Source organism: Kryptolebias marmoratus, linkage group LG9, assembly GCF_001649575.2.
Source record: "Kryptolebias marmoratus isolate JLee-2015 linkage group LG9, ASM164957v2, whole genome shotgun sequence".
In the NCBI taxonomy this organism is placed as follows: Eukaryota; Metazoa; Chordata; class Actinopteri; order Cyprinodontiformes; family Rivulidae; genus Kryptolebias; species Kryptolebias marmoratus.
The window spans coordinates 17,785,505-17,811,226 of NC_051438.1; the positions used below are offsets into that span (position 1 = coordinate 17,785,505).

The window sequence follows — 25,722 nt, forward strand, 5'->3', positions numbered from 1 at the left end:
CTTTAATCAACAGATAAAACATAATGAAGAACTAAGAGAAAATATATAAAATGTTTGAATCACAAGTTCATATAAAGTTCATCAAATAAGAAAGAGCTCAATACAAGAGTAAAATGTTAGTACTTACAATCAAGGCATGCTCTCGACCCATTGTGATGACTGTCCGGTTGATGATCCCCAGCAGAGACACAACAATGTCTTGAATATGTTGAAATGTTTGTCCCTGACAGAATCAAAATGCAGAGAACAACAAACAAGAAGAAGAAGAAAAAAGAGCAGCAAGGAAAGATGAAGAGGGGAAAAAAGACAGAGACAAACAAAATATCATTAGGTTTTTCAGATGTAAATGCACTGAACAACACCTTGTCTTTTGTGAGCTTCCATTCAGGCAGAATGTCAGTGCCGCTTCAAGGAACATCTCAGAATTTATTCTCAGCAAAATCAAACACTTATCAGCTTTTATTTGGCTGAGTTGTTTTCCCCAGAGTAAAGAGTTTACACAGTCCAAAGTTTGACTCTACTTTTGGATAAAGGGTGGATCAAACAAGTCCAGAAAGAGAACACATTTTTTTTCTGAATCTGAAACTTTTTCTTTTCTAGTTTAAAAATGAGCCTCACCAGAACATTTACCTCAGGGTGGACATAGGAATTGCAAAAAGCTTTAGATGCAAAGATGTGCTTCAACAATAAAGATATACTTTCTATTCTTCTGTTCTTTTCTACTAGTTCTATTCCCATTGAAGCCTCTTTCCTTTCTTTTTTCTTTCATTTCATCTGTCCAAAGAAGAAATATTGTGAACGAGCAGCTTTTAAAAGTTTAACTTTTTTAAATCTTCCTGATCATGCTTGCCTCGGGTCAGATTCCTGTTTCATGATTCGAAAAAAGCCAACAAGTTTAAGGAAAAAAACTTAAAGCTAAAATAGCACAAGTGACAACAGCTGATATGCATAGAGTACAACAAGTTCATTTCAAAAAACAAGCAACTAAATAAAATAAAAGTGTTGAAACGGTTTATAGATTGTTCCATTTAGGTCTGTACATATGTGCTTTTGTTAGAATGATGTAGCTGCTTAAGTGTGCCTTGTGCCTTGACAAAAAAAATACACTGACAACCTTAAACTTTGGCACTCCTGACCAGGATCAAAAACAAATGCTACAAATGACAGAAGGCTACAGATGACGACATGTGCATCGACAGCTTGTGGTCAGGTTCCAAAAATAAACCAACAGCTTGAACTTGCAGCAAGACTTCTGTGAAAGGATTAAAGAAGATCTGAACAGCTGTGTAATACACACCTACGTCATTACCTTAGCAACCAGGCAGAAAGGTTAGTGAATCTTTGGACACACAAATCTGAACGAATCACTTGCAAAAGAGTGTGGACTGTCTGTTCTAAAAAATTTACTTTGAGAGGCAGGAATAAATTTGTCTGCAGGCTAAACACTGAGGCCCTGATTCACGAAAGGATTGCATGGCTTCTGTGGATGCTAAACAGGAGTGAACCAGAGACTGCACATCCGTCTAATTCACAAAGCTCTTGCAAAAGGAGATTTGCACCTTAAACTGCACTGCAAGCAGCTCTCTGCACTGATGCCGTGCGCCCACATTTAAACAAGGTTTTATGCATGAATTTAGAGGGAACACTGATCATACTTATGTAAACAACTGTCAGGGCAAAAAGTGTTCTCAAAGACCACAGATGTCTGCAACACGTTTAATGTGAAATATTTACAGTCTCCTGAGAGCTGGTGGTATTTGCATTTCAGGAGGTTCAAAAGCAGAAGAGAAGCTGAACTGAAAAGTAGCATTCATTCTCTTTTCCATTGATGTGTCAAATATTGTTCATCTACAATTAAAACAAAGTGTGTTAAATCTTGTGTTTTACATTCAGAATATAAAAACCTCATTAATAAATAACATTTCAACATATTGTTGGTTGGTTTGGGTGCACCAAGAACACTCTGCCCCAATGAGGAAAGAATCTTTTGAATTTCTTTAAGCAAAATTATGAGAAAAAAAATGTTGGTCAATAAAACAAAATGTGACATTAGTTTAGAAAAGCCATCCTAAACATGGTCCTTCCCAGTTACAGTAGGATGTTGTTCGTGCAGTTGTAAGGAGTCTGTTTGTACTTCACTCACAGAGATCTGAAAATCATTGTAAGAAACCATTTTCTATCTCCATCTGTGCCTTTTGTACTTACTTTAGCTGAAGGTCATACTAAGATTGTGTATCAAGGACAACTGTAATCTTATACAAAAACTAGACAAACTGCTTGCACCTGCTAAACTTGATGGGCATGTTTGTGTATCATTAGTGCTTTCTGCTACGTGAATACGACACTGAGATTGTGCAGATAGTGGGGGCAAATAATGCACAAAAGTTGGAGAGAAAACCAGGTGCAGCACGTGTTTTAGTTAATCAGACCCAAAGTCTTTTAAGTTGCTGCTTGCTTGGTTGGCAAATTTTTCAGGGCACACACCCTTACACACACTATTTTAATGTGAAACACAGGTAATCTTTGTTATGTTTATTTTACCTTAATCAAAATTATGATTACACAGTTTCTCACTATAGTGTAATGAAAATATAACTGTTATGTAAAATAAATGAAATAATGTTTTAGACTTTGTTTGATGACATCATGTGAGATGTGGCCCACATAATGAGCTACACATTTAGATATGACAATGCTCTGTCTAAAATACAAACCTAAAATTGGGAACATTACAGAGGCATGGCCTGTTCACAAGAAAAAGCCTCCCCACAGTGTAGTTGGTCAATTGAAGCTGACTTGCCTCGGGCTCTTAACTCGCCACTGAAGCGTTTTCTACATCTAAATATACCTCAGTATTTTCTACTGCAGGCTATATGTGTGTTTTTGTGCTTGTACAAAAGCTTGTTAGCATAATCTGACCTAGATGTGTGTAAATTTGTTTTAATATTTAAAAAAAAAAAATCTCAAAAATAGGAACTGGTTAAACCTGTAGGGCCCAACAACTTCTTTATTTAAGTTCCTTCTTTTTGAGAGTGTATTTGCGTTTATCTGTGTTTGGGATAATCATCAATGAAGGGAAAAGAAGGAGGGTCACAAATAAACAGATGGGAGTTGGAAAAAAAAACCACCAAACAAAGTTTTTGTTCTCTACCAGCGGGGTTTGTTAGCATGTGTGTGCTGCAGTGATGGGATTTGAAGCGCCTGATGAGAATTAGGTAGATATGATTAAACCACATTAGAAGCTCTGACTCACTGCCTGAGGCACAGACAAGATAGACAACTGTGTTTATGTGTGCTATCTTGCTGACTGTTTCCACCTCAGACTGCCTCACACACATATTCTGATAGGCTGGGATGCAGCACTTAAACCTAAAGAAATCAGCAAATCGTTCTGCCTCACTGTAAGTATTTTAGTCTCCTGGAAAGAGTTTCTCTGACTGCTGTTTTAGATCTGGAGGAGAAACAAAATGCTTCTTCTCTTATGTACATTTCTTTCTTCTTTTTTTTTTTACAAAACTATAGCCAGATCACTTAATCATCTCTACAAGCAAAAAGATAGAAACAACAAAAAACAAAAAAGTCTGGGGAAACAATTCTATGTTGATCAGAAGTTCACATGACATAAAGGTTATTTAACTTTTGTTTTTCAAGTGTCATTGCAACCTATCCAGAGTGTCCCCTTGCACAGTGATGGCTGTCAGCATCAGCTTCCAACGACCCGGAAAGAAGAAGCGAGTAAAGAAAATGGATGGATGATCATCAATGTGACAGTATTTCTCATTGAAATAATGTAGTTTTTGATGTCAGTGCTGCTTTTATTATTCAACACTACTACGTTAACAGTAGGTTGACAGTGCTTCCAACAATTTAAAAAAATTGTTTGCCGCTTTATTATACAGAAAATAAACCCAAAGCAAACATAAAACATGAAAGACGGGTAGCTCAGTTTGGAACAGTGACTTTCAATAATTACATTTTTAGTCAGGACTAGACTGAATTCATCAATAAAATTTCACCAACTATGGTGAAATCAAAATCACCATTCTGTTCATTTTATGGTCTGTATTCATATTTATCTGTTTTTATTCAAATCCTGTGAGTCCCTCAGAATATTAAGAAATTTCCGTCCAGCTTCTTTTTGGTGTTTTGTGCGTTTAACTGCCTTGCCATCCGTGTAGAGGAGTTTGTCTCTGCCAAACAAACCAAGATGAGCAGTACTTTCAGCCTTCGGGCCCTGCACACACCTCTGTGATGAAGCTGCACAGAAACCCCATCTGCAAACTAATATGATGCTGATTTACATAAAAATTCTTGTAAAATGACGACTGAATCAGAACCAGAAGGAAGGTATTACCTACACTATATATTATATAATTTCATAAAACAGTTTCTGTACACAAAGTTACATTTAAAATGATATAAGTTTGTATTTAAAAATTGGAACTCATCTCAATATGTGACTTTTTTTTTTAAGACTTCTCCAGTGAACAGAAGGCTGACAGAAACTGTCAGACTTGAAACAGATTTTTGTCTCTGGCTCCCTGCTGCTGCCGCCTGCTCTTGTCCACTTTTCAGGCAAGCCAGAGTTTTTTTTCCCTAACAAGCCCCTTGTTCTGGGGTTAGCAAGAAAGAAAAAAAGCAAGAAAGGTCTAGTGAGCCGTGCCTGTCTTTCTCTGTCAGTGTCCTCACTTCATCACCCTCATCCTAACAACAAACACAAATCGCACAAGTTTCAAAGTCACCTATAAATTTAACACAACCAGCCATAGACCTGAGCATCTGTCATTCCCATAAGCTCTCTCCTGCCTTTGTTTTTCTCTCTGAATATTTATTTGGATTGAAGACATCTGTGGTGTGACAATTTAATCAGGTACCACCCAGAGCGAGGAAAAGAACAGGGTGAAAAACGAAGGGTGCAGAAAATGAGGGTGAAGGGGTGGAGGCGGCAGCTATCGTCTTCTATCTTTTTCTCCCCTGCTTATGCGTTTTTCCCTTACATTTGCACCTGTTCTCTTTGCTACCATTTTTTATTCTAAAATCCCTTCACCTACAAGGATGCCTCTGAAATAAACAATCTTGTCACTGTTTAACTGTTAACTTTCTGCTTCTCCATTCAGGCTTTCATCCTTGTTGCTTTGCCTCTGGCAGTGTTCATCTCTCCAGCCTTTTCCGCTGTGGTTCATTTGTCTTTTGACAGCTTCAAAACTCAATCCAACATAGTTTGCTTTAAAATTTAAGTGAGGAATGGCTTTGTTTGGAGTTTTGTTTTCATAACTCATCCAATGGATGACTTCCATCCTAACTTGCAGTCTCTGTATCATTCTTTCTTTACTTGTCATGGCCATCTGACACTCTGCCACTACCTGCCACCTACCAGTGTATATTCATCTCATCACAATTATTCCACTCTAGTTTATTCATTGCTTTGCTCTCGTCTTTTGCTGCCCCTCCTCTTGGCTTATGCTTCATTAGCACATTCAAATAAATTGAGTCCAAAAAAACAGGCCATACCTTCACTTCAAAGACGATGCAGGCTGTCTTCAACTTGCACAGGCAATTAAAAAGCCCTCAGCCTGCTGCTGGTGACATATTTGTTTAGCATGCAAGTGTGTGTACTTCCATTAAAGGTGTTTAGCTCAAGAGCAAACATTTTTGTCTCACAAATTTAACTCGCAGCAACATGTGTGAAAGAAAATCACATAACTGGTCAAGGGTAGTCAAAACCTGCTTCTTATGCAACTGTAGGATAAGAAAACAAAACTGCTTGAGGTTTGCTAATATTTAGGGGTTACTACAGAGTTTATCATCAGATATGAAGAGTGTCTCATAAAATATACTGTATATTAGTTTCTTTACCAAACTGAGAGCTGGCTACTATCATTTCATTTGTAAGCCAAAGTTACAGTATTTTAAACTAAAAAGTGCTTGACATTATATTTTGTTTTATCTATAATAAGCACATAAAGGAACATTTTTGACCTTTTTGCTTGCTTATTTTAATTTTAAATATTATTTGTCATCTATCTTGAAATGGAGATTGGATTCACTTGAAGTCTGGTGTTGCAGCATCATGTTGAGTCACCTGAGTTCATTTTAAGTGACCATTCCACTTTGTTAATCCCACAGACATGTCATTTTATCTATGAGAGTAAAAATATAATACAAACTATTCAGCTACTGGTGTAATCTAACAAAGAATGCTATTACTAAACTACACAAAAAGTGGCAAAAACATTAAGTGACAATCTTGAGAGAAAACACTTGAAAAGCTTTGCCTCAGGCAAACCTGTTGGGGGGACTTGTACTATAAGCTGTAACATGATCAAGCAGATTTTCCTGCAGGGGTACACACTAAGCCATAAATTTATCTTTTATTGTACCTGCAAATGGACAGAGGGATCAGACGACATGATGTTATCACTATATAGAATATGTTCTCACTGTCTTTTATTTCAAAATTGTCTGTCTTACCACGTTCCTTCTGCTGAGGACCTCCAGAATGTTGTTGAGAAGCTCCAAACTGTTCCTCCTCTCGTCATGCGGCCCGTCAGCCATACTGGCCAGAGCGCCACTCAACTCCCGCAGCATCATGGGTAACAACACATCACGGCATTCTGTCGAAACAAAACCACGAATGGTCAAAAATCAAACTTTTGCTGTGCAGGCACAATACTAAACAGACGCGTAGTGAGTGGTGACAGATTTTAAACTAACAAGGAAAATATAGTAAGAACAAGAAGGCAGCCTTTAAATGCATTTTTCATTTACTTATTTTGGTTTTACAAATAAATATTCAAGGCACAACACCAAGATCATTGCATTTTAAGAGATTCCTTTCTCAAGAACTCTTCAAAACCTTTGCATGAGTTGATGCTGCACCTGTAGAGAAAGCTGCACCCACACCGCTATGAATAATGATGCCACTGGACCCTAAAGAAGAAATGTAAACCTGACTCCAATGTGCCTGGTGGAGTTGCATTAATCAAGTGCATTTACAGTTCCATTCTTGTCACTATCCTGCTGCATTTTCAAACACAAAGTCAACACATCAATCTCTATAGTGAAAGATTTTTCCTTTTTTTTTATTATTCATCCAACCAAGTGAGAGCTCAGGCAGAGGTGTGGGATTGTGAAACTTGTTTTTTTGATTGTTTGCTCATCTGTTAGGAAGGAAATACAAAAACCGCCAGACAGAAATTTATCAAAGTTGCCTGTTATTAAAACATTTCTTAAAAATCAAGAGGGGAACTTTCTTTTGCAGGTGTGCTGATCGTGAATTTTTTCTAATGGTTTGAGTGCAAACCGTTAAAAAATAGAAGCATAAAAATATATAAAAGGAAAAACACATTTGGTTGGAACAAAAACTTATTAAATGGCTCAAATAATTATATATGAAAACTCTTGCTCTATTTATGCTGTTCACACATGCACTTATCCACTTTGTAACTGTTCACAACTCATTTCTAAAGAACTGTGGCACCTTTTATGCACCAATGAGTCAGGCAAGTTCCCTTAAATGTTTTGTAGACAATATTTAAAGCTAGATTTTGTCCATATGTTGCTGTTGTTGTTGTTGTTGTAGCTGATCTTGCAAAAAATCTGGTAATGCTTCCAAGAGACTAATGCTTGCGGCATTCTATTCAGTTTCATTTTAATAAAATTTAAATGGGAGTCAAAGAAAGGATTTATCTTAAAGATGTATGTGGTAAACCTCTCCATATAATTGCATTGTTAAAACGGAAAGATAGTCATGAATAAACAAGGAAAGAGAGGTTCAGAGGAACAAACCTGATAAAAGGCAATGATGAGGCAAGAATAAAAAGTTGCACAGACACTGGTGAGGCTTCCTAACAGTAAAGAGAACGTAGAAAGTTAAAAGAAATAAATATGAAAGTGGAAGTTTTAATATTAGTCTGGTCAGTACTGAATTATTTTTTTAATAAAACAGTAACCCATAATCCCAACTGGTTGTCTAAGATACACATACCTGTCTCAAATTTGTGAAAATTGATCACTCGCCCACAAAGATAAAGCTTACTGTCTAGTTGGCTTATATAATCCTTTTTTATGATGATGGCTATTGTAGCAGAGTTAAAAATACCTTTTGAAGTTGACAGGATGAAGCTACAAAAATGTATTATTCTTACCATATATAAGCTTCAAACTGCAGCATCAGTTTGTTAAATTATCCAGATTACTTACAAATCTGTACTGTTTTGGTACTTTTATTATGTTTTTTTATAACAAACCTAAATTTCCCTTATTATTGATAATTATTATAATTAACTAAAGCAGAGTTATGATTATTCAACCTTCCTTGCTAATGTACTGCTATCGACACACCTAGAGATCATGCATTTGTGCGTCAACTTTTGTAATTTATCATGTAATGTTTGATAAAAACATCTGCTGACTCTTGTTCTGATATTCCAGTGAGAATACACATTAAAATTTGATATATGGAATTTTGTGTTTAAAAGCTGTTGTATAACTAATTGTTCTTTAGACAGCAAAAAAAAAAGGACTAAAGTCAAACCAGCATTATCACAAATTTATGTATTGTGTATTGAGCTTTTAAAGGAATCCTGTGACTGAACAAAGTAGGCGCTAATGTCTGTCTTTCATTCCATGGATGCATCTCGATCACAAATGTTACTTTTTAAAAATAAATCTAATTAAAGCAAATGCAGTCACATTTCACGTTTCTAGATGTTATTTTTGATGACATGAGGGAATGACGTAAAACTAATGATCCCCTGGAAGGTATGAAAAAGTGCCGTGCACCCTTGCATTAACTCTCTTAATGTACTGACTGAGCGCAAAAAGGATTTGCAAATCTAATTACCAACAGAAATGACTGAAATGGTCCTTTGAGGAGGTTTTTCTTTTATTATTGTTTAGAAATCAGCAGACATGAAGACTGTTTATCTGGTAGTCAATACGCAAGTACAAAGTGTGCACCATTAAGTTATGAGAACATACAATATGAAAATAAACTAATCACTGTATTTCATTTTAACAAATCTTACAGTCTTGACCTCCCCCATACTTGTTTTCATTCTCCTCCATCTTTCTGTTTCTTCATATCATCCACTCTATCCCTCACTTTGTAGCCTTAGGTGGACAGAGACCATTAAAAGCTCATTTGGGCTGATGCTCATTAGATTCATTATTAACTGAAGCAAGCTTGTATGCCTGCTGCTTGGACCCTCACAATGCTGTCACACCAAGACAAAGGGATAAAGGCAAATCACAGAGAGATGTCTTCGAAGACGAGATGGTGGAGGTTTAAATAAGGCACCGGGAAAATCAGACTTGGAGGAAAAATAAAGTAGGGGTCTCTTCTGGTTTGTGCATTTTAGTTAGTGTTTAGTTTTGTTTTGTTTTGTGTTTAACTACAAACTTTACTAAATCAGTTTAATCCATCAGAGCAGAATCTCTTATTGCAGATGGAGAACAGGGGGTTGTGCTTCATAGCAGAGTAATTACACAAGCATAAGCATTAATCTATCTGCCTTCTGGCCAGGAAGTACTATTAAACTTATGGACCTGGGCACTCAAGCTACTTGTGACAATACCACACTGCCACCGGTTTTAGTCTTTTCTAATGAGTAAACCAAGTTGTTATTTCCGGGTGCTACATGTTTAGATAAGCCCTGGTCAAAAGGCAACAAAGTAAGGGATTAAAAATGCTGACACATTCTGTGGTTTTAGTTTACTAAGACTTGGATCATTCATAAAAAAAAGGAAAACTGAAAGCAGAAATTTAGGTTTTTTTATTATGATCTTTAAAGACAACTTTTTGGAACAGTAAGATAAAAAATAACACTAAAGCTACAGATTTTATCAAAGTTAAATCTTCCTCACAGTTTTGGCTTTCAGCTAATAAATAAACCTGATCAGCCAATATTGAAAATGCCTGAAGAATATGATGGAATACAAAACAAAAACTAATAAAGAACTGCCTAACTTCAGTTTGAATCTCTACTGAAAACTGCACAAAACAGAATAAACGCCCAAATTATTAAATTGTGAATTGTATTATTTCGAATGTGCATCTGGTGCAAACTTTCTTACTGTTACTGTAAAAGATGCAACATGAGGTCTCACAGTATCTCTGTCACAACATCTCCACAGATATCTCTTGACAACGTGACAATGTGACAAGCTGATGACAGCGCACTGGAGTAAAATGCTGGCATGATGTGAAATAAACATTGCAACAATGTTCCAGTGTGGATTCCATCTTAGTAGGGGAGAGATTAATACAAGTGGTCTATATCTGATTATTAATGTTAAGGAACATTACCCCCATGTTGTTATCTGTCTACAAGATAAAACAGTAGACAGATAGAATGGAAAAGAAAAATCAATAATTATAGGTTATTGAGACCCCCGACTTAGGAGCGTAAGAAGACTTCTTTTAGTTTGATGCAAAGATTTGTATTTTTACCAAACAACGATGTCAAGTCAAGAGGTTTTCATTGTCACTGATACAATGTGAAATTAGATCATTCTTTTTCTGGACCATGCTGTAAGATAATATAGACAATACAGAATTTGAAATAGATACAATGCTAGTGCAAATACTGCAAGACAATACTGACAATGCATGCAACAGAAACAAAACCAGAGCAGAGCAGGGCTACCTTCTGCAAAATTTTGATGTAGCTAAGGTGCAAAAAATGCTATGAAATTTGCAAATAGAGCCAGTCAACTATGCAACATATATGTTGTGTAGTAATGTTCAAGTAAACTCAGTATAAACAGTCAGCCCCCTTTAATGTAAACAGTACTTTTTTGTCATCTTAAAATTCACAACACAAAAAAGCTGTAAATAACAGCCTGCTTTTGAGAAATTTGCAAGCGTTTGTTGTCTCTTCTGATTTTATTATGGCTCATTTGTTCTTGCAAATCAGATCCAGAACTCCTAAGCATGTCAGTTATGATGATGTGTAGGCCTTCTTTATGACACTCTTCCATAATGTGTAGCTGATAGCTTTGAAAAAAAATGATCCACATAAGTGCATTTAACCCTGCAAACATTCTTTATTATCTAGTCTGGCCTAAAATAACACCAGAAATTATAATATTTGCACATATAATGACATGTTTTTTTTCTCTTCTGTTTTTTTCTTTTTTTGGTTCCATTTTCCTTATCTCTTCTTTTAAGCTTTCTGATACTCTTGCTTTAATACAGTCTCTGGCTTCTCTAATTCAGTGTTTATCTGTTGTTTTCCTTTTTTCTCTCTTTACTTACACGCTGTCTCAAGTCCATTTTCTGACAGAGCATCGAGACAAGCACGTACACTCAAGCTGTGAATCTCTAGTCACATTATATTAGTGTTGTATCTCCAGTTTACTCTAACTTTGCAATTATTTGTGGAAATGGATTCAATACCATGCAACGCAGCTGTTATCACTTCTGCTGCACAACAACCCCCCATTCCAAACAAAGATTATAAAGCTTTAAAACCCCACCGAAATAATATGCTTTCCTGGCCTCCCTTCATGGTACAGTAGAAATTGGTATCTGCTTTTTCAACACAGCCTTTCATGTCTAAATGTCATGATCTTGGGGTTTGGGGTTTGTTTTATTGGTTGAGTTTATTTCTGCTGTTTGTTTTTAGTTTAGTCATGATTTCCCTTGCTTTTTATGTGGGTATTACCTTGATATTTACCTGTTCCTCTCATTGGTCATTAGCCATAATTTCCCTCAGTTATCCTAATCTTCAGTCCACCATTCACACCTGCTCTGTTTAAACTCATTCTCCCCCACCTGTTACCATTCAGTAATTACTCCACCCAGTACTTATACTCCCTGCTCTCTTCACCTCATTGTCAGATTTAACTGATTGCCTCTTCTGTTTCCAGTGACGCCACCATGAATCTTGTTTTTCCACTACCTCGCCAGCCTATTTACTTTAAAGTTTGATTATTGGTCATTTAGTTCTTCTAACTAATTATCAGCAATTTATTTACCCAGTTTTATGCATAGAACTCTTAAATATAATGTTTATTTTGCTTTTTTAGTGCTCCAATCAGTCATAGAATTCCATCAGTGCATGCAAGATTTGTCCTTAAAAATGCAAAACACACAATGTTTTAACAACTTAAGTATGTTCAGGGGCAAGAGCAATGAGATGTGCAGACCCTATGTCACAGTTCTGATCTCAATATTTTCAAATCAGTTAGGAATTATATAAGGAAGAAAGCTATGTAAATACCCAAATCTTTAGAGGAACTGTGACAAGTTAGTTTTCAGATAATTTTCACTTTACTTTTCGCAGTTACAACTTTCAGATGAGGACTTCTAAAATGGAACAGCATGTGCCACATGTTTGCATCTGTTTTGGCTCGAGTTTCGCAGACAGAGGTTCGTTTTGGGCTATTCCACTTCCTTTGCAAAGACTGGCAGAGTTTACCCTTAATCCTATAAAGTTAAACCATTTCTGCAGAAGCCTGCTCGCTGTCACTTTGCAACAAAGCTGGCTAAGATGAGATGATGCCTGAAAGGCTCAACCTGGGTTCAGAGGGGTAGTGGTCAGGGAGAATTGGGGTTGGAAACTGCAAAAAGTGCCATAAACATAGATAGGAAGAAGAAATTCATACAGAGGCAGTATATCTCTTTTAAATGTATTCTGTCCACCTTTGAAGCAATCTGATATAACATCCATCAATCCGGTTTTTATACTCCACTGTATCTAGTGCAGGGTTGTGGGGTGGCTGCAGTGACTTTGGACCAAAAGGAGGGGGTAAACCCTGGGCAAGGTACCAGTCAATCACAAGTCCAACACAAAGACAAACAACCATAAAAATTGATTCTCACACCTGTTATCCATTGTGAAACATCAAAATTAATATAAAATACTAAATAAAAAACAATCGTGTTATTTTAAACAAAAATTATATTTGAAAATATACATACTCTGACTAAAACTAACATGGTCTAATTCACTAATAGCTGAACTTTCCTGTGCTCACATATTTCTGTGTTCCTGTGTGATTTAGTTACATGTTGTAGGTCATTGCCTGTGGTGCAACAGTGTAATAAATCAATTGAGCCATGCAGTGGAAGAAAGCTTTGCCAACAGGCACTGACAGATAAATGGAAATCAAGATTTGGCAGCAGACACTGGAAAAAAATTTAACCTTTTCTAGCTTTCACTAAAATGTATGAGTGTGTTTGTACCAGCAGCCTAATGTAATCTGCAGAGATCAGTATGTAATTATACACACACACACACCTACACACACACACACACACACACACACACATGCATACAGGTGCTGATAACACAACAAACAACATATTCAGAGCACATACCAACAGAGCCTCAAGAACTCATTTATATTCAAATCAAAATTTATATTCTTTAGCACAAATCCCAGCTGGTGATTATTAATTCTGGTGTATTTGTATGCCTGAGTTTGAATTGTCCTTGTTGCGCCTGATTGGGTGCTTTGCTGCTATTTGATGTGTAAGTGCTTGAATCCGTTTGTGCCTGCATGAAAACATGGTGTGTGTTTGGGTTACCAAGTTTGTTGGAGCAGACAGCCGGCACTGCTGGCAGGTCGCCACACAGAGAGCAGCTTTGATGGCTCAGCAGCCAGCTCATCCCTTCTCTGTTCCATTTTTTTCCATTTGACAGCCAAACACAATAAACTACAGCTCACAATAATGAGATGCAATCTCAGTTTCTAAGAGGTATGTAAATCAAAATTTTTCCTCCTCTGTTGCTCCATCCCTGTCTCTTCCCTCCTATGGTTGTCGTCCTCTGCTGTCGGGAAGATAGAGTGATAGAAAAGATGATAATGAGGAGGTTTGGAGGCGCAACGACAAGTAAATCTTCTGAGTTGAAAGGGGGCTGGGGCCATGCCAAATGCTGTCCCGCTTGGTGATGACTAAATGTCTCTCTCATGTCACTGTGGGTGCTTCCCATCATCCACTCTCCCTCCATTTATCATTTGACTTCCTCCCTCCTTTCCTGCTTTTTTCCTTACTCCATCTTCAAGCATCATTTTGAATGTGAAGCCCCACATTTTCTCTGTTCATATTTAGACTGTGCCTGTCTGTCCACACGTGTTCAGCTGCCATGATTTTTAAAAGCAAGGAAAGATGCTTCAAAAGTGTTGCAAAGGACATTAGATTTGTTGTGAAAGAAATGTAGAAGAACCTTTGTTGCGCAAATAGCAAAGTGACAATAAAAAAATAGGTTTCATTTTATTTCTGGCTATGTCATTATTAGGACCTGGCAGTTAAAATGATAACAGCAAACCCATAGTAAACAGAGTCACAACAAGTTTGTTCATGAATTTGATGGCTGTTTCTCTTGTTTTCGTGTCATATTTATCTTGTTAAATTGTAAATTGTAAGGGAGTCAATGATAAAAATGAGGAATTAGCAATGAAGTTTGTTGCTTCTTTCCTTATATATATCTGGTTTAAACAGAATGAATTCTCTCTGTTCCACCTGCCTTAGTCACCATCTATGAGTCACCCACTAATTGCCACCTCTCATTTCTGCCTTTCTGCTCCGCTTCATCTCCCATGGAACTACTAAATGGACTGGCCAATTACTCTGTTGGTGTCATCCGTTGCTACAACTTTTTGATCAATTTAACCAGAGCAGACCAATGCTAGATGAATGCAAAGGACCTACTGGGTCGATGCTTTGACTGATGAGCAGATTTATCCCCAGTGCGCCCTAACCAGATAGTAATATGTCACAAAGCTGCAGGCTCTAGTTAAGCCTGTATCTGATCTTTGTATTTAAATCCCACTCTGTCTGTGTTCAGATTGAATAATAAGGCAGGAACTTAAGCTCAAGCTCTAAATCTCTGTTCATACTCTATTATTACATTATCCCTACTTCATCCGCTGTAACTGTTATTACTGTTGCTAAACAATGACCAAGCATTCCAAAAGTTTAGTTTTAAGCACTACTGGAAATTTTGTGTTGCTGGAACCTTCATAATTAGTTTCCCAGTGTGGTACTGAGACAGCTACTGACAACAACATGGTGATCTGTCATGATGCTCCCATCTCTACTTAACGTTACCACTGTTGCACATCTGTACTGGGTAAATTATTGGTAACCACTCTGTGTCACTCTGCTGTCCTTGTATGCATTCAGTTTCCACTGAAATCACCCCACAGGAACAGGCATCAGAATATAAATGAGATGGAAGGAGGGTGTGAGGCAGAGGCATTTCCCAAAATGATTAAACTCCTTTCACTTTACTCCATTAGTCTCATCCATCCCTCGTTTTGTCTGTTCACAACCTCCCAAACTGCAGTCTACAGAGATTGAATGACAGCCACTACCTCTTTTGCTCTCATTAACCTTCTAAAGCTAACAAGCCAAAGCTCCCACAATGAGTGTGGCTATTCTGGGTCAGCCTGAACAACAACCTTAAAAAAAAAAAAAAAAATCACATGCAGCAGATGGCTTTGCTTTCAAGCACCCTAACAGACATTTCTGCTGCTTGGACCCCGTTTCCATTGATAATTCTCTAGCTTGGGTCGTCACTCGATGGGACCATTGCAGAACCGCATGACATAAACTCTAAACATGATATATACGTTAACGCAATGTAGCAAAGCACAAGTTATATTTTACAAGAATCCTAGGGGGAGGTAGAGAGAAGGAAAGAAAAGAGAACTAAAAAAAGTAATAATCTTAAAAGGTAAGACAGGTCATAAGCAGAAAAAATGCATCAGAGGAAGAAAGAGAAGTACTTTGAAACAGCCTGAGGAGACAGTCATATTACTATTCTGTTTTATTTATGATTCACATATACACACCTAACCTGCTTTAAACCTACAGATACATCATAAGGCACAGAGGGCTCACTGACCAACAAGAAACTTCTTACACACACATGTATGCTCACACTCTGACTGCAGCAGAAAAGCTGACACGTTTGAAATTACAACTCAAGTTATAGCATTGAGTGTATGGCTTGAAATACATCACAATAATTACAAGCCTTATGTGCTGCACACATACACTTGTTTAGCTTTAGCCCAACCCTTTCATATTTTCCACTTCACAACCTAATCGTACCCCCGAATCACAAGCAATAAGAGTGTTTTGATTTTTTTGTACGTTTTAGGTTTCTCATTTAATTTTCTTTCAGAAGCCTAATGAGTTGAAACCACCTTGAGCATCATTATACCCGCAGTCTACCGTGACATATCAATATTGCTGATTGGTTGAGAATGTAGGGACAACTGTGATCACTCAGCACTGATTAAATCCTGACCAAAATAACTCTACAGTACACTACTCATCAGTATTCATCGAGCGCTGGCATACTTCTGTTAAGTAATCACATCAAGAAACACATTGGTGTGAACAATGTTTGCAATGCTACTTGATGTGTGGCAGTAAACAAAAGCAATTCAAGTAATGAGATTGCTCCCATTTATTTTAATTGATATAACGTTAAGACGTACATGCAGCTTTTTCATTTTTTTGCAATGTGGGTTATTTTAACAGATGTCTGTAACAATTAGTTTTACAGGAGCATTATCCTACAACATACAGGATTTGTTTTTAACTCTTTGTTATACTTACTGCAAGATAGACAGGAAAAGAAAAGAAAAGGAAATCTTGCTGAGAAAATACAGACTAAATGGACTCAATTTGACTCGCTTTAGGAAATAAGAGCGAAAAAAAATTGACTGACTCATCCTTAGGTCTCTGTTCTTATTTATCCTGATCTCATTCATTTTCCCCTTATATCAGAGTTGATGCTCTCAATCTGTCACAGTGACTGCCTGATGGAATAATAATTTGCCTAAATTGAGCCATAATGCGCCTTGTGAATTTAATTTAGTCTCAAAACCAGATTAACCCATATGACAGGATGCACATGTCTATCAATGCATGAGTGCCAACGAGAGCATGTGGACATTGTGTGTGTTCGCGTGTGTGGATACACTATGTGCTTGCCAAGACCTTTAATCCCAGGAGTGTATGCTGAATAAGTCCAACGAGCATTTCTGAGTAAGAGGGGGAAATAAAAGTGCAAATCTCTTCAAACATTGCCCTTGGATGCAAACAGTCATGAAAAAGCCAAGCAGATGGACAGACAACTCTGGAAAGCTGGACACACAAAAAGATTGATGTAAAATTAAATCAGGAATAAAAGGAAAATGAATGAATAAAAGTTTGACTGAATGGACTGGTAACTGTAAGCTTTACATTGATTTTCACCCAAACATCATTACATTTGCTTCATGTAGGAATATATTAACTCGAGATTTTAGCCCTGCCAGACTTTAATTTGTGTTTCTGTAAAAAGATGCTCCCAAAATAGTTTGCTGTGAGCAATCATTTTCTGCAGGAGAAAGAAAAATATTCAGTGACCGTATCAGAGAGTAAAAAAACAAATTCATTCAAGACATTTAGAGCAGGAGCTAGAAATGAAAAATTAAAATGTTTAAAAACTGAACATATGATCATTTAACACGCCAATAAATCCTCATGCTTGTGTGTGTGTATGTGTGTTTCTATTTAAAATCAATTCTAATGAGTTTATAAATTAAAGACAGATCATTTAAACTAAATGATCACTCCCAAGAGCGTTCATTCCACTCTATCAAATCTGAACAAGCAACATAACATCCCCCTTCCATCATCCAACTGTGTCTGCATCAGAGCTGTGTCAGTGGCTTGACATTTTTCCCTGAAGAGTGCGCTTGGCACAGTCAGTCAGACAGACAGGTAGAGATATTAAATATGTATTACAGTGCAGTGATAGGACACCAGGGCCATTAACTATTATAAATATGTAATTCAGCTCTGCCGCATACATTCAACCTGCTAAACGAAGGCTTCCCCATCATACAAGCCCACTGATTAGCATCCCAATACAAAAAATGCATCTCAATTAGAGGGAGTGTCAGCTCTCATTTTGCAATGCAGGAATTGAGATGGAATGAACGGATGTATACAAGAGAAAAAAAAATAAATAAAGTGCTGAGTCTGAGACTGCAGGAGAAGACAAAATAAGGAAAACCAAGTGTTGCTGACCAGAAGCTTGTGGATTTCCTGACTGGTTCCTAAACTCTAATCACATGTGAGCTGTTTAATGGAAAAAACAGACATGTCACTCTAAATCAAAAAGGTTTTTTGTCACACATAAATTCTCCCTCTGGGAATGATCATCTACAAGCCTTTTCTTCCATCTTTAACTGTGTTTCATTTCTTCTGTTTTAAAATCAGCCTTTGTTTCTGTCTCATACCTTTCTCATCCAACTTTCAGCTTTCCTTGCTCTATATTTACAGTTTTGTCACCCAAAATTGGTATGTAAACATTTGGCTTAGAGTGGCTGTCTGCTTTTTTCTGCATTTCTCCTTATGTCATTCTTGTGGTTTACCCTCTATTCTTGGTGACAAAGTGTAACTGGGAGCATTTTGATAGCAATCCAGAGGGCCAAACTCCAGGGGAATCAATCATCTGAGCCAAAATCAATACCAAGAACTATATCCTGAACTTAGATCCTTAGCAATTTGGCTATAGCAACGACTAACTTGCCAAAAACAGCCCTCAAGGCAATGCTCACACTCATTTAACAAGCACCACTGCACACACATTCACTGAGATTCATATGCTCACATTAAGGCATGGAAGTTCACCAGCTTCTTAGAAACAGAGGTATGCATTGTATTTACAGGATGTGTATGAGTAATTTGTTTTTTTCTGCACACCTGCAGCAAAGTCCATGGTGTAACTGAATCTGCCTTGCACAGTATTGCATGTTTTCTACCCTGCTCCATTCAGACCAATTTTTGTTTCAAATCAAATTTAATTCACAAGCACTTACAGTCCACTGCAGCCGTCAGATTATGGGCCTGTTTATTGTGTACACACTCAGCATCACAATACTTGATCGCTCTAATCCATCACTGTATGGACCTCTGCAGGGGAAACAACCATTTATCAACTCACTACGAGCAAATTAAACAGACAAATTAGGGCTGAAATTAAATAGAGGGGAGTGTGTGTGATGACCAGTGTGGAATAAACTGGAAAATGCATTGCAACAGAGCAAAATATATGATTTTTTTTATTGTTTTGACAAATAAAATTAAAAAGGTTAAAATAATATTAATAATAATTATTATAATAAAACTCAGTCAAAGTCTTGTCTTCTTTTTACCCACAACCACCTTTTTCTAGTCACCACATCTGCTGCAGTGTAAATTAAGTACTTGTGTTGTTGCACAATTAAAAAAAAAATAAACAGGTTCCAGATACTGTATGACTATCAGATTTCTAATCAGGTCAATGTTGTTTTAACCTCAATGTTGGTTATTTTTAGCAAGAATTATGTGCAGCGGCCTTTACCATCAGTGGAAGGAGTATGTTAATAGCACTTGTTAGACTGATTGTAATAAGAAAGTATTTAACTGGAGTGTATTGCACTGATTGCAATATGACTGTAGGTAAATTTAACACAGTTGTACAACATAAACATCTAAAAAAACAGAAAAGATTAAAGTAAACTCAAAAATAAATCCCAGCAGTAGCAGAAGACAATTTAAGTTTACTGAACTAAACTTAAATCTAATTAAGCAAATTTAAAAATAGCCAATCAGCTGCTTAAGATAAATTATATTTTTATGGTTTAAATTTTGGAAAATGAAAAGATACTTTGATATTAAAATAAAATAAGAGTCATAATTTTGTGTTTGGTTGCTTATTTCTATGTTATAAAAAATGCTTCTTGGCAATAAATCTTATAGGAAAGCCTGTTAATGTCCCACTACATGGTGACACATTTAATAGGAAAATGCATTAGTGGGTTAAGCAGCAGATGAGTATGTGTGTTGCACCCATGAAAAACTTGCCAATATCAATGCCAAACAGCTTGTTCTGCTGTTGAGTCTTGTTTAGCATCTGTTATTGGACTGGTTGATTTAACTCTGAAGAAACAAGACATATTGGCAATTTAATAATTTATTCATTTACCAAACAGGGGCCTCAGTAGCATGTAGAAGAACCATACACAGCCAAAACAGCCCGGCACCTCCTCCTCATGCTGCTTACCATCTTGGTCACACATTGTAGGATTGCATCCCATTCCTCAACCAGAATTTGCCAATGGGGTTGTATTGGTCACTCTCCAAGCTGATCCCACAGGTATTCAGTGGGATTGAACTCAGGACTGCAGGCAGACCATTCCATCCTCTCCACTCGCAAATTCTGGAGGTAGTTTCTGATGAACCCCACTCTGTAGAGGCGAGTGCTGTCATCTTGGAGAACAGAGTTTGGTCCCAGAATGTGAAGATATGGCATTGCCACAGGTTGCTCACAGGTGCTGACAATCAGGCTCCAATCAGGCACCTGATTGTCAGTACCTGGGGTACCAGAAGCTCAAAACAAGGGTCAACAGCGGAATAATCTGTTTGGCAGAGAAGATTTGGCAAGTTTTTCATGGGGGCAACCTACATACTCGCTCTGATGCTCAACCAACAAATACATTTTCCTAACAAATGTGTCACTATTTATTGGGAAATAGACACTCTATCCAATGGCATAAGATTTATTGCCAAGAAGCATTGTTACACCAAAGAAATAATTAATTACATACAAATTGACTTGCTTTTTGTGTTCAGTGTATTTAAAAAAAAGACCTAAAATGACTGTGGATCTTGACATTCCAAAAAAACAAATAAACACTTCAGCCAATTCATGGCTGTGCCCTTCTAAAAAATAAATAATGGTAATGTTATCTGCTCCAGTCTCCAAAAATCCAGCAGGTCCTGCTGCAGTCCAAGCAGCTGTAACTGAATAAACTTAGCATGCCAATTACACCTGCCCTTGGATTAAAATCTCCTAGTCGGAAAAAAGAACACACCACACAAAGCAAACAGCAGAGAGCTGGGATGCTAACCAATATACACACCTCTTTGTTTTATTGAAAGATTACAAGGACTGAACTATTACACGCTCTGAAGTATGACCAATTTAACTGCAGTCTCACCGGCGTGAGTTTTAAGTGCACACATGCTATTATGTCCTTTTACCCATTTGGCTGATGATTTTATCCGCAGTGTTTCACTAGGCTGCCCCAAAATGAAAGGTGCAGTTCACTGTAAGTATTCTCAAGATGAAGCCATCAGAGCAAAGAGCACCTTTACTGGTCATAAAACAAAGAGTGGTCCGTTGTCTGAATAGTCATTTTGGAATTACTCAGTGTTTAATAGACATTTTGATGTAACCTCTACAGTTATGAGAAGAAGTGCTCAACAGGTTTTTGTGGCATGTCGCAGAACAACAGCATTTTGATACTGTGGAAATTTGTAACTGGTTATTTACACAACATTTCATCTTCAGGGCTGAGGTGTGAAAATGGGTTTAAAAGAATGACACACCTTGTTTCTGGAAGAGCTGGCTGCTGACAATTTCAGTCATGGAGGCCACCTTCTGCTTCTGGAGTTTATCAGGTGGGATGCAGGAATAAAAATCATGCAGCAACTTACTGAGGAAAAAAAGATAGCATGCATAATAATCAATAATAATGTTATTTATTCCTTGTGGGGAGAAGAACAAGTTTGTGTTCTTGAAAATATTTACAGTAAATAGAAAAAAATGTATGGTGCGCTTCAGCAGTCATTGGTAATTTGCACCACATCCTTAGATCAAGTTCAAAGAAATCTACAAGATTTCTGCAAGCTCGAGTGAGAGATATTTAAAGCTTTAAACATTTCACCTTTGAGGTTAAAACATTGTGCAATAACTAAATGGAACAGCTGTATAACAGTAAAAACATGAGTCAGAACCTTTGGCTGAGCAGTGTATGCTGCATGGAAACAAATGAGCCAGGGCACACACACATTAATGAAGTTATAGGTTTGACATATCTTCCAACATAAATTCAATTTTACAATAATTAAACAGGATGGTTGTAGGACCTGGTGCTACTTAGAAAGATTAAATGCACAGAGCATAGTGGACTCTCTGTCTTCATTTTCACTTGTATGTCATTTTTGCCTTTGTCTCTTGATAAATTATGCCACACAGGCCAATATCAGTTTTATTAGGAGCATGAAATATTGAAATGTCCACCCTCTGTTCCAAAAAAAAACATACCAAAAAGGTTTGTGTGCCTTCGAATGTGCATAAACTGACACAGGGACTCGCTGAGGCACAGAGGTTCAGTGCAAACCTATGAGCCCCACAAATCATCTGAGCTGAATCTAATTAAAATCTAAAATGTCAACCTGTAATCTGTATGGACACGCAAAAGGACAAAGACAATAAAACACATCCACAAATAGGAAAATTTTTGCAACTACCCCTCCACAGATCAAACTAAAGCTAGGAGATGTGAAAACTTTCATGTCCACGTCCTGTAGAGATTGTAATTCACACGGTTTGCCCATGGAAAGTGCCCAGGGCAATTCTTATCAAACGTGCAGTGGGAACCTTGCTTTTAAGTTCAGATGGCCCAGATAGGTTTTTGAATGAGTGTGTAAAGAAAATAAAAGGTGAGTGAATATGCGTGAAAGACAGAGAAAAAGGAAGTGAATGACAGAAGACAGAATCTAAGAATACATGTCCTGACATTTACCTTTGCCCCTCAGCATCTTTGTAAAGGTGAGTGTGTTTGTCTGTGAGGCTCTTAGCCAGGTGTTAAAAATAATAAAAGGGAAGAAGGAGCTGGCAGATGCAGATAATCTAAACACAGAGGCACAGAGAAAAGGCATGCGGATCACAGAAAGATAGACATTAGGAAGACAGGAATGTTTAAAACTGAACTGAAATTTCTGAGAAAAGACCAGTTAGTGTCTTCTTTTGGTAAAATGAAGCCATTTCCAGACAACATATAGTTAGCTCTCAGATTACTAGAAGATAAATGAAGTAATGATTCAGACTTGTAGTTGGAGAAGCACCTGTATTGGTTTTAGGGCTAAAACATAAATTTCATGTTTGAGTCTGGTTCAAGGCAAGGTTAAATGGGCCGTTCGTTGGTGCTTTGTTCTTTAGGAGTTTGATCGTAAACAGAGAGAAGTCAAATAGCTTGTGTTTTATGATTTTTCTCACACAGAGAGGAGCACCAGAGAGGGTGCAAGTGTTTGTCCTTGTCTCTGTGTCTGTTTGATAAGATTTCCATCACCTGATAAAAAAAGTAGAGTTTAACCAGTGTGAAGTGTGTAGGAGACAGAAAAATACAGGTCAGTGAAGAAAGCAGAAAGAAGAACTCGCACTAAAAGCTCCTTCAACTTTGCTCTTTCAGTGCACCCAAATGACACCAAAGATAAGATGCTTGTGTGTGTTCGTGCTTGTAGTTTTCTGGAGCATAAGCTTACCTGAGGAGTTTTGCGTCAAATACTTTCTCAACATCGTGCAAGACTGTTGGCAGGTACTTCAGAGCGGCAACCTGATGACATGCACCCACACAACAACAAAAAAAAACATTAAAATAACTGCTTTAAACCACTGCAGAAGGTGACTTTGCCAACAAACAGATTTTCTTCACATGTGAGAGGATCTATCTCATTTTTCACTGAGTTGCTTCTGTATTCTTTAACTTTTTGTATTTGAATCTGTTTGAATATTTGACCAAGTACAAATAGTGAGAATAAAAAGATGTTAACAGGGATTTTACATATAGTTGGAGAAAATATGTTTTAGCATAATCTTGACTGAATCAACTAGATTTTATTGCTTTTCAATGCAATTTGACGAGCCACACCCTAAAGTGAAAAACTATTTCACCTGGACATGTAGGGACAGATGGAAATTGTAATATGTAGAACACTTCAGAGTTTTAAATAATTTAGTTTTGATGTGAAATGCAATTCAGTGAAGTTTGGTTTGTTCTCATGTAGATAAAATGAGAGAAAAAAAGCCAAAATAATGATCAAACAACATGTAAATAGTTTTCTCAATGACAAAACACATAAAAAACATAAAAAAGCATAATACAATGTGAATATTTTTGTTTAAAGTTATGTATATGAATTTAGAAAAGAATTATACCAACAAAAAACTGTTAAAAATGTATTGTTCTCAAAAAATTGTGTGGTTGTGACACAGTGATGTTATCAGTGACATAAATCAAATGACATTATCTCTGTATGACAAAACAAAATTTTCATATTTTTTGTTTAAATATAATACAGTTTGTTTAAATGACCCCCAGGTTCCCAGTTACTTCTCAAAGATTCCTATAAATTCCTATAATTCTCCTAAATTCCCATGAAATGTTCCATTTTAAAATTTTTCCAAAATTTCCCAGTTTTTGGGAAGTTTCTGGAACTCCAGTAGTCAGAATCCGATACAAAAAAATGAGAAAATTAGGTAAAAAATGAGAAAGAAGGAAAATGTAAAAAGACAAGACAATGAAGTTTTGAGAAGAATAAAGATGGGAGGAGAAGAGAAGAACTGCTCAGGGAAGAACTGATACAAGGTGTGCACAAGGGATTACCCTGTTCAACACTGTGGTGGTGTAGTCTGACTTCATCAAGTTGTTAATGGACTCAAAAAGCTGCCTCAGCGACTCCTCAAACTCTGCCTGCTCCTTCCCTTCGTAGAGTCTAGAAGAAAAGAAGAAGGTTTATGAAAATGCAATGAGAAAAAAACTGACACAAAAGAAGAGGACACGATAGAATGCCAGAATACAGGACGTGAGATGATTAGGAAGGAGGACGGAGACTGAACCTTCTTAAGAGGTAAGAGTGATGAAAGCAAACAAGTGCGGGGAATAATCATTAGGAGTGGATGTGGAAGGAAAGACAAGTAGCGCAAAAAGAAAGAACCTCTTAGAAAGTGTCTTAAGATTTTCAAGTAATATAAATAATTCATGTAAAGCTATTAATTCAGACTATAAAAAACATTATACCTTGGATTAAATTTATAGTTTTGGTTTTTAATTCTCACAGCGAAGTCCTGTTCACAGTGAGGAAGATGGAGAAAAAATGACTTCATAACTTTCTTTTTGTGTTGAAACAATAATCATAAATCATCAGCTGACACCATCATTAACATTTATATTCATTTTCATCCATTGAGATGTGTACTTACTGAAGTTCTGTCATTCCTAAAAGAGAACAGCTTGTGTTGTTTTATTCAAGGTCATACAGATATCCACAAATGTCAGATCTTTAACGGACTTAACCTCGTCACACTGGTTCTTGTAAAATTACTTAAATTCAACCTTCCATCCATGCTCGTAACAAATTTTATTACTTGGTTGGAAGTTATAATCGCCCGAGCCAGAACTAAATCTCTCAACAGTGAGTCAGAGTAACCCAGAAACAACCAAAATCACGCCTAAAGTCTTGTGTTTGTATGAAAATAGGGCATCAGTGTCTGGCTGCCTGAGTAATGATACAGTGGAGAGCCCACACACGTGTAATCTGATGCAGTAAATTCCCCTTTAGGGGGGCATGAACGAATACAGTGTTACTTTAAGAAGACATTATGCTGTAAAAGTTAAACATTTATAGGCACCGACTGCTGCAAGGACAACAACCATTAACTTCAGAAAAATGCATTACTTTTGTTGCTGTTAGTCACAGTGCATTCAAACACCCACGTTTGCCACTATCATCTATTAAAATCCCCTTCTTCCAACCTTAGCAAATGTTTGTCTCATCCATCTCTCCCTCCCTTTGCTCCTCACAAATTTTATGTGTGCTGCACATTTGTTAATTACAATGGTGAGTGCTGCAGGGATGGATTAGCATGTGGCACACAG

At 37.0% G+C, this 25,722-nt stretch overlaps 1 protein-coding gene across 1 annotated transcript in view; it reads right to left on the bottom strand.

The window, feature by feature from the left end:
• LOC108243080 (dedicator of cytokinesis protein 2) overlaps nucleotides 1-25,722 on the bottom strand; it is a 94,976-nt gene that overhangs the window by 49,188 nt on the left and 20,066 nt on the right. Inside the window, exons 22-26 of the mRNA XM_017428295.3 lie at nucleotides 24,451-24,559; nucleotides 23,330-23,400; nucleotides 21,392-21,498; nucleotides 6,472-6,614; nucleotides 128-223 (exon numbers count right to left, since the gene is read on the bottom strand). Coding sequence (XP_017283784.1) covers nucleotides 128-223; nucleotides 6,472-6,614; nucleotides 21,392-21,498; nucleotides 23,330-23,400; nucleotides 24,451-24,559 — 526 coding nt within the window. The remainder of the gene's footprint in view (nucleotides 1-127; nucleotides 224-6,471; nucleotides 6,615-21,391; nucleotides 21,499-23,329; nucleotides 23,401-24,450; nucleotides 24,560-25,722) is intronic.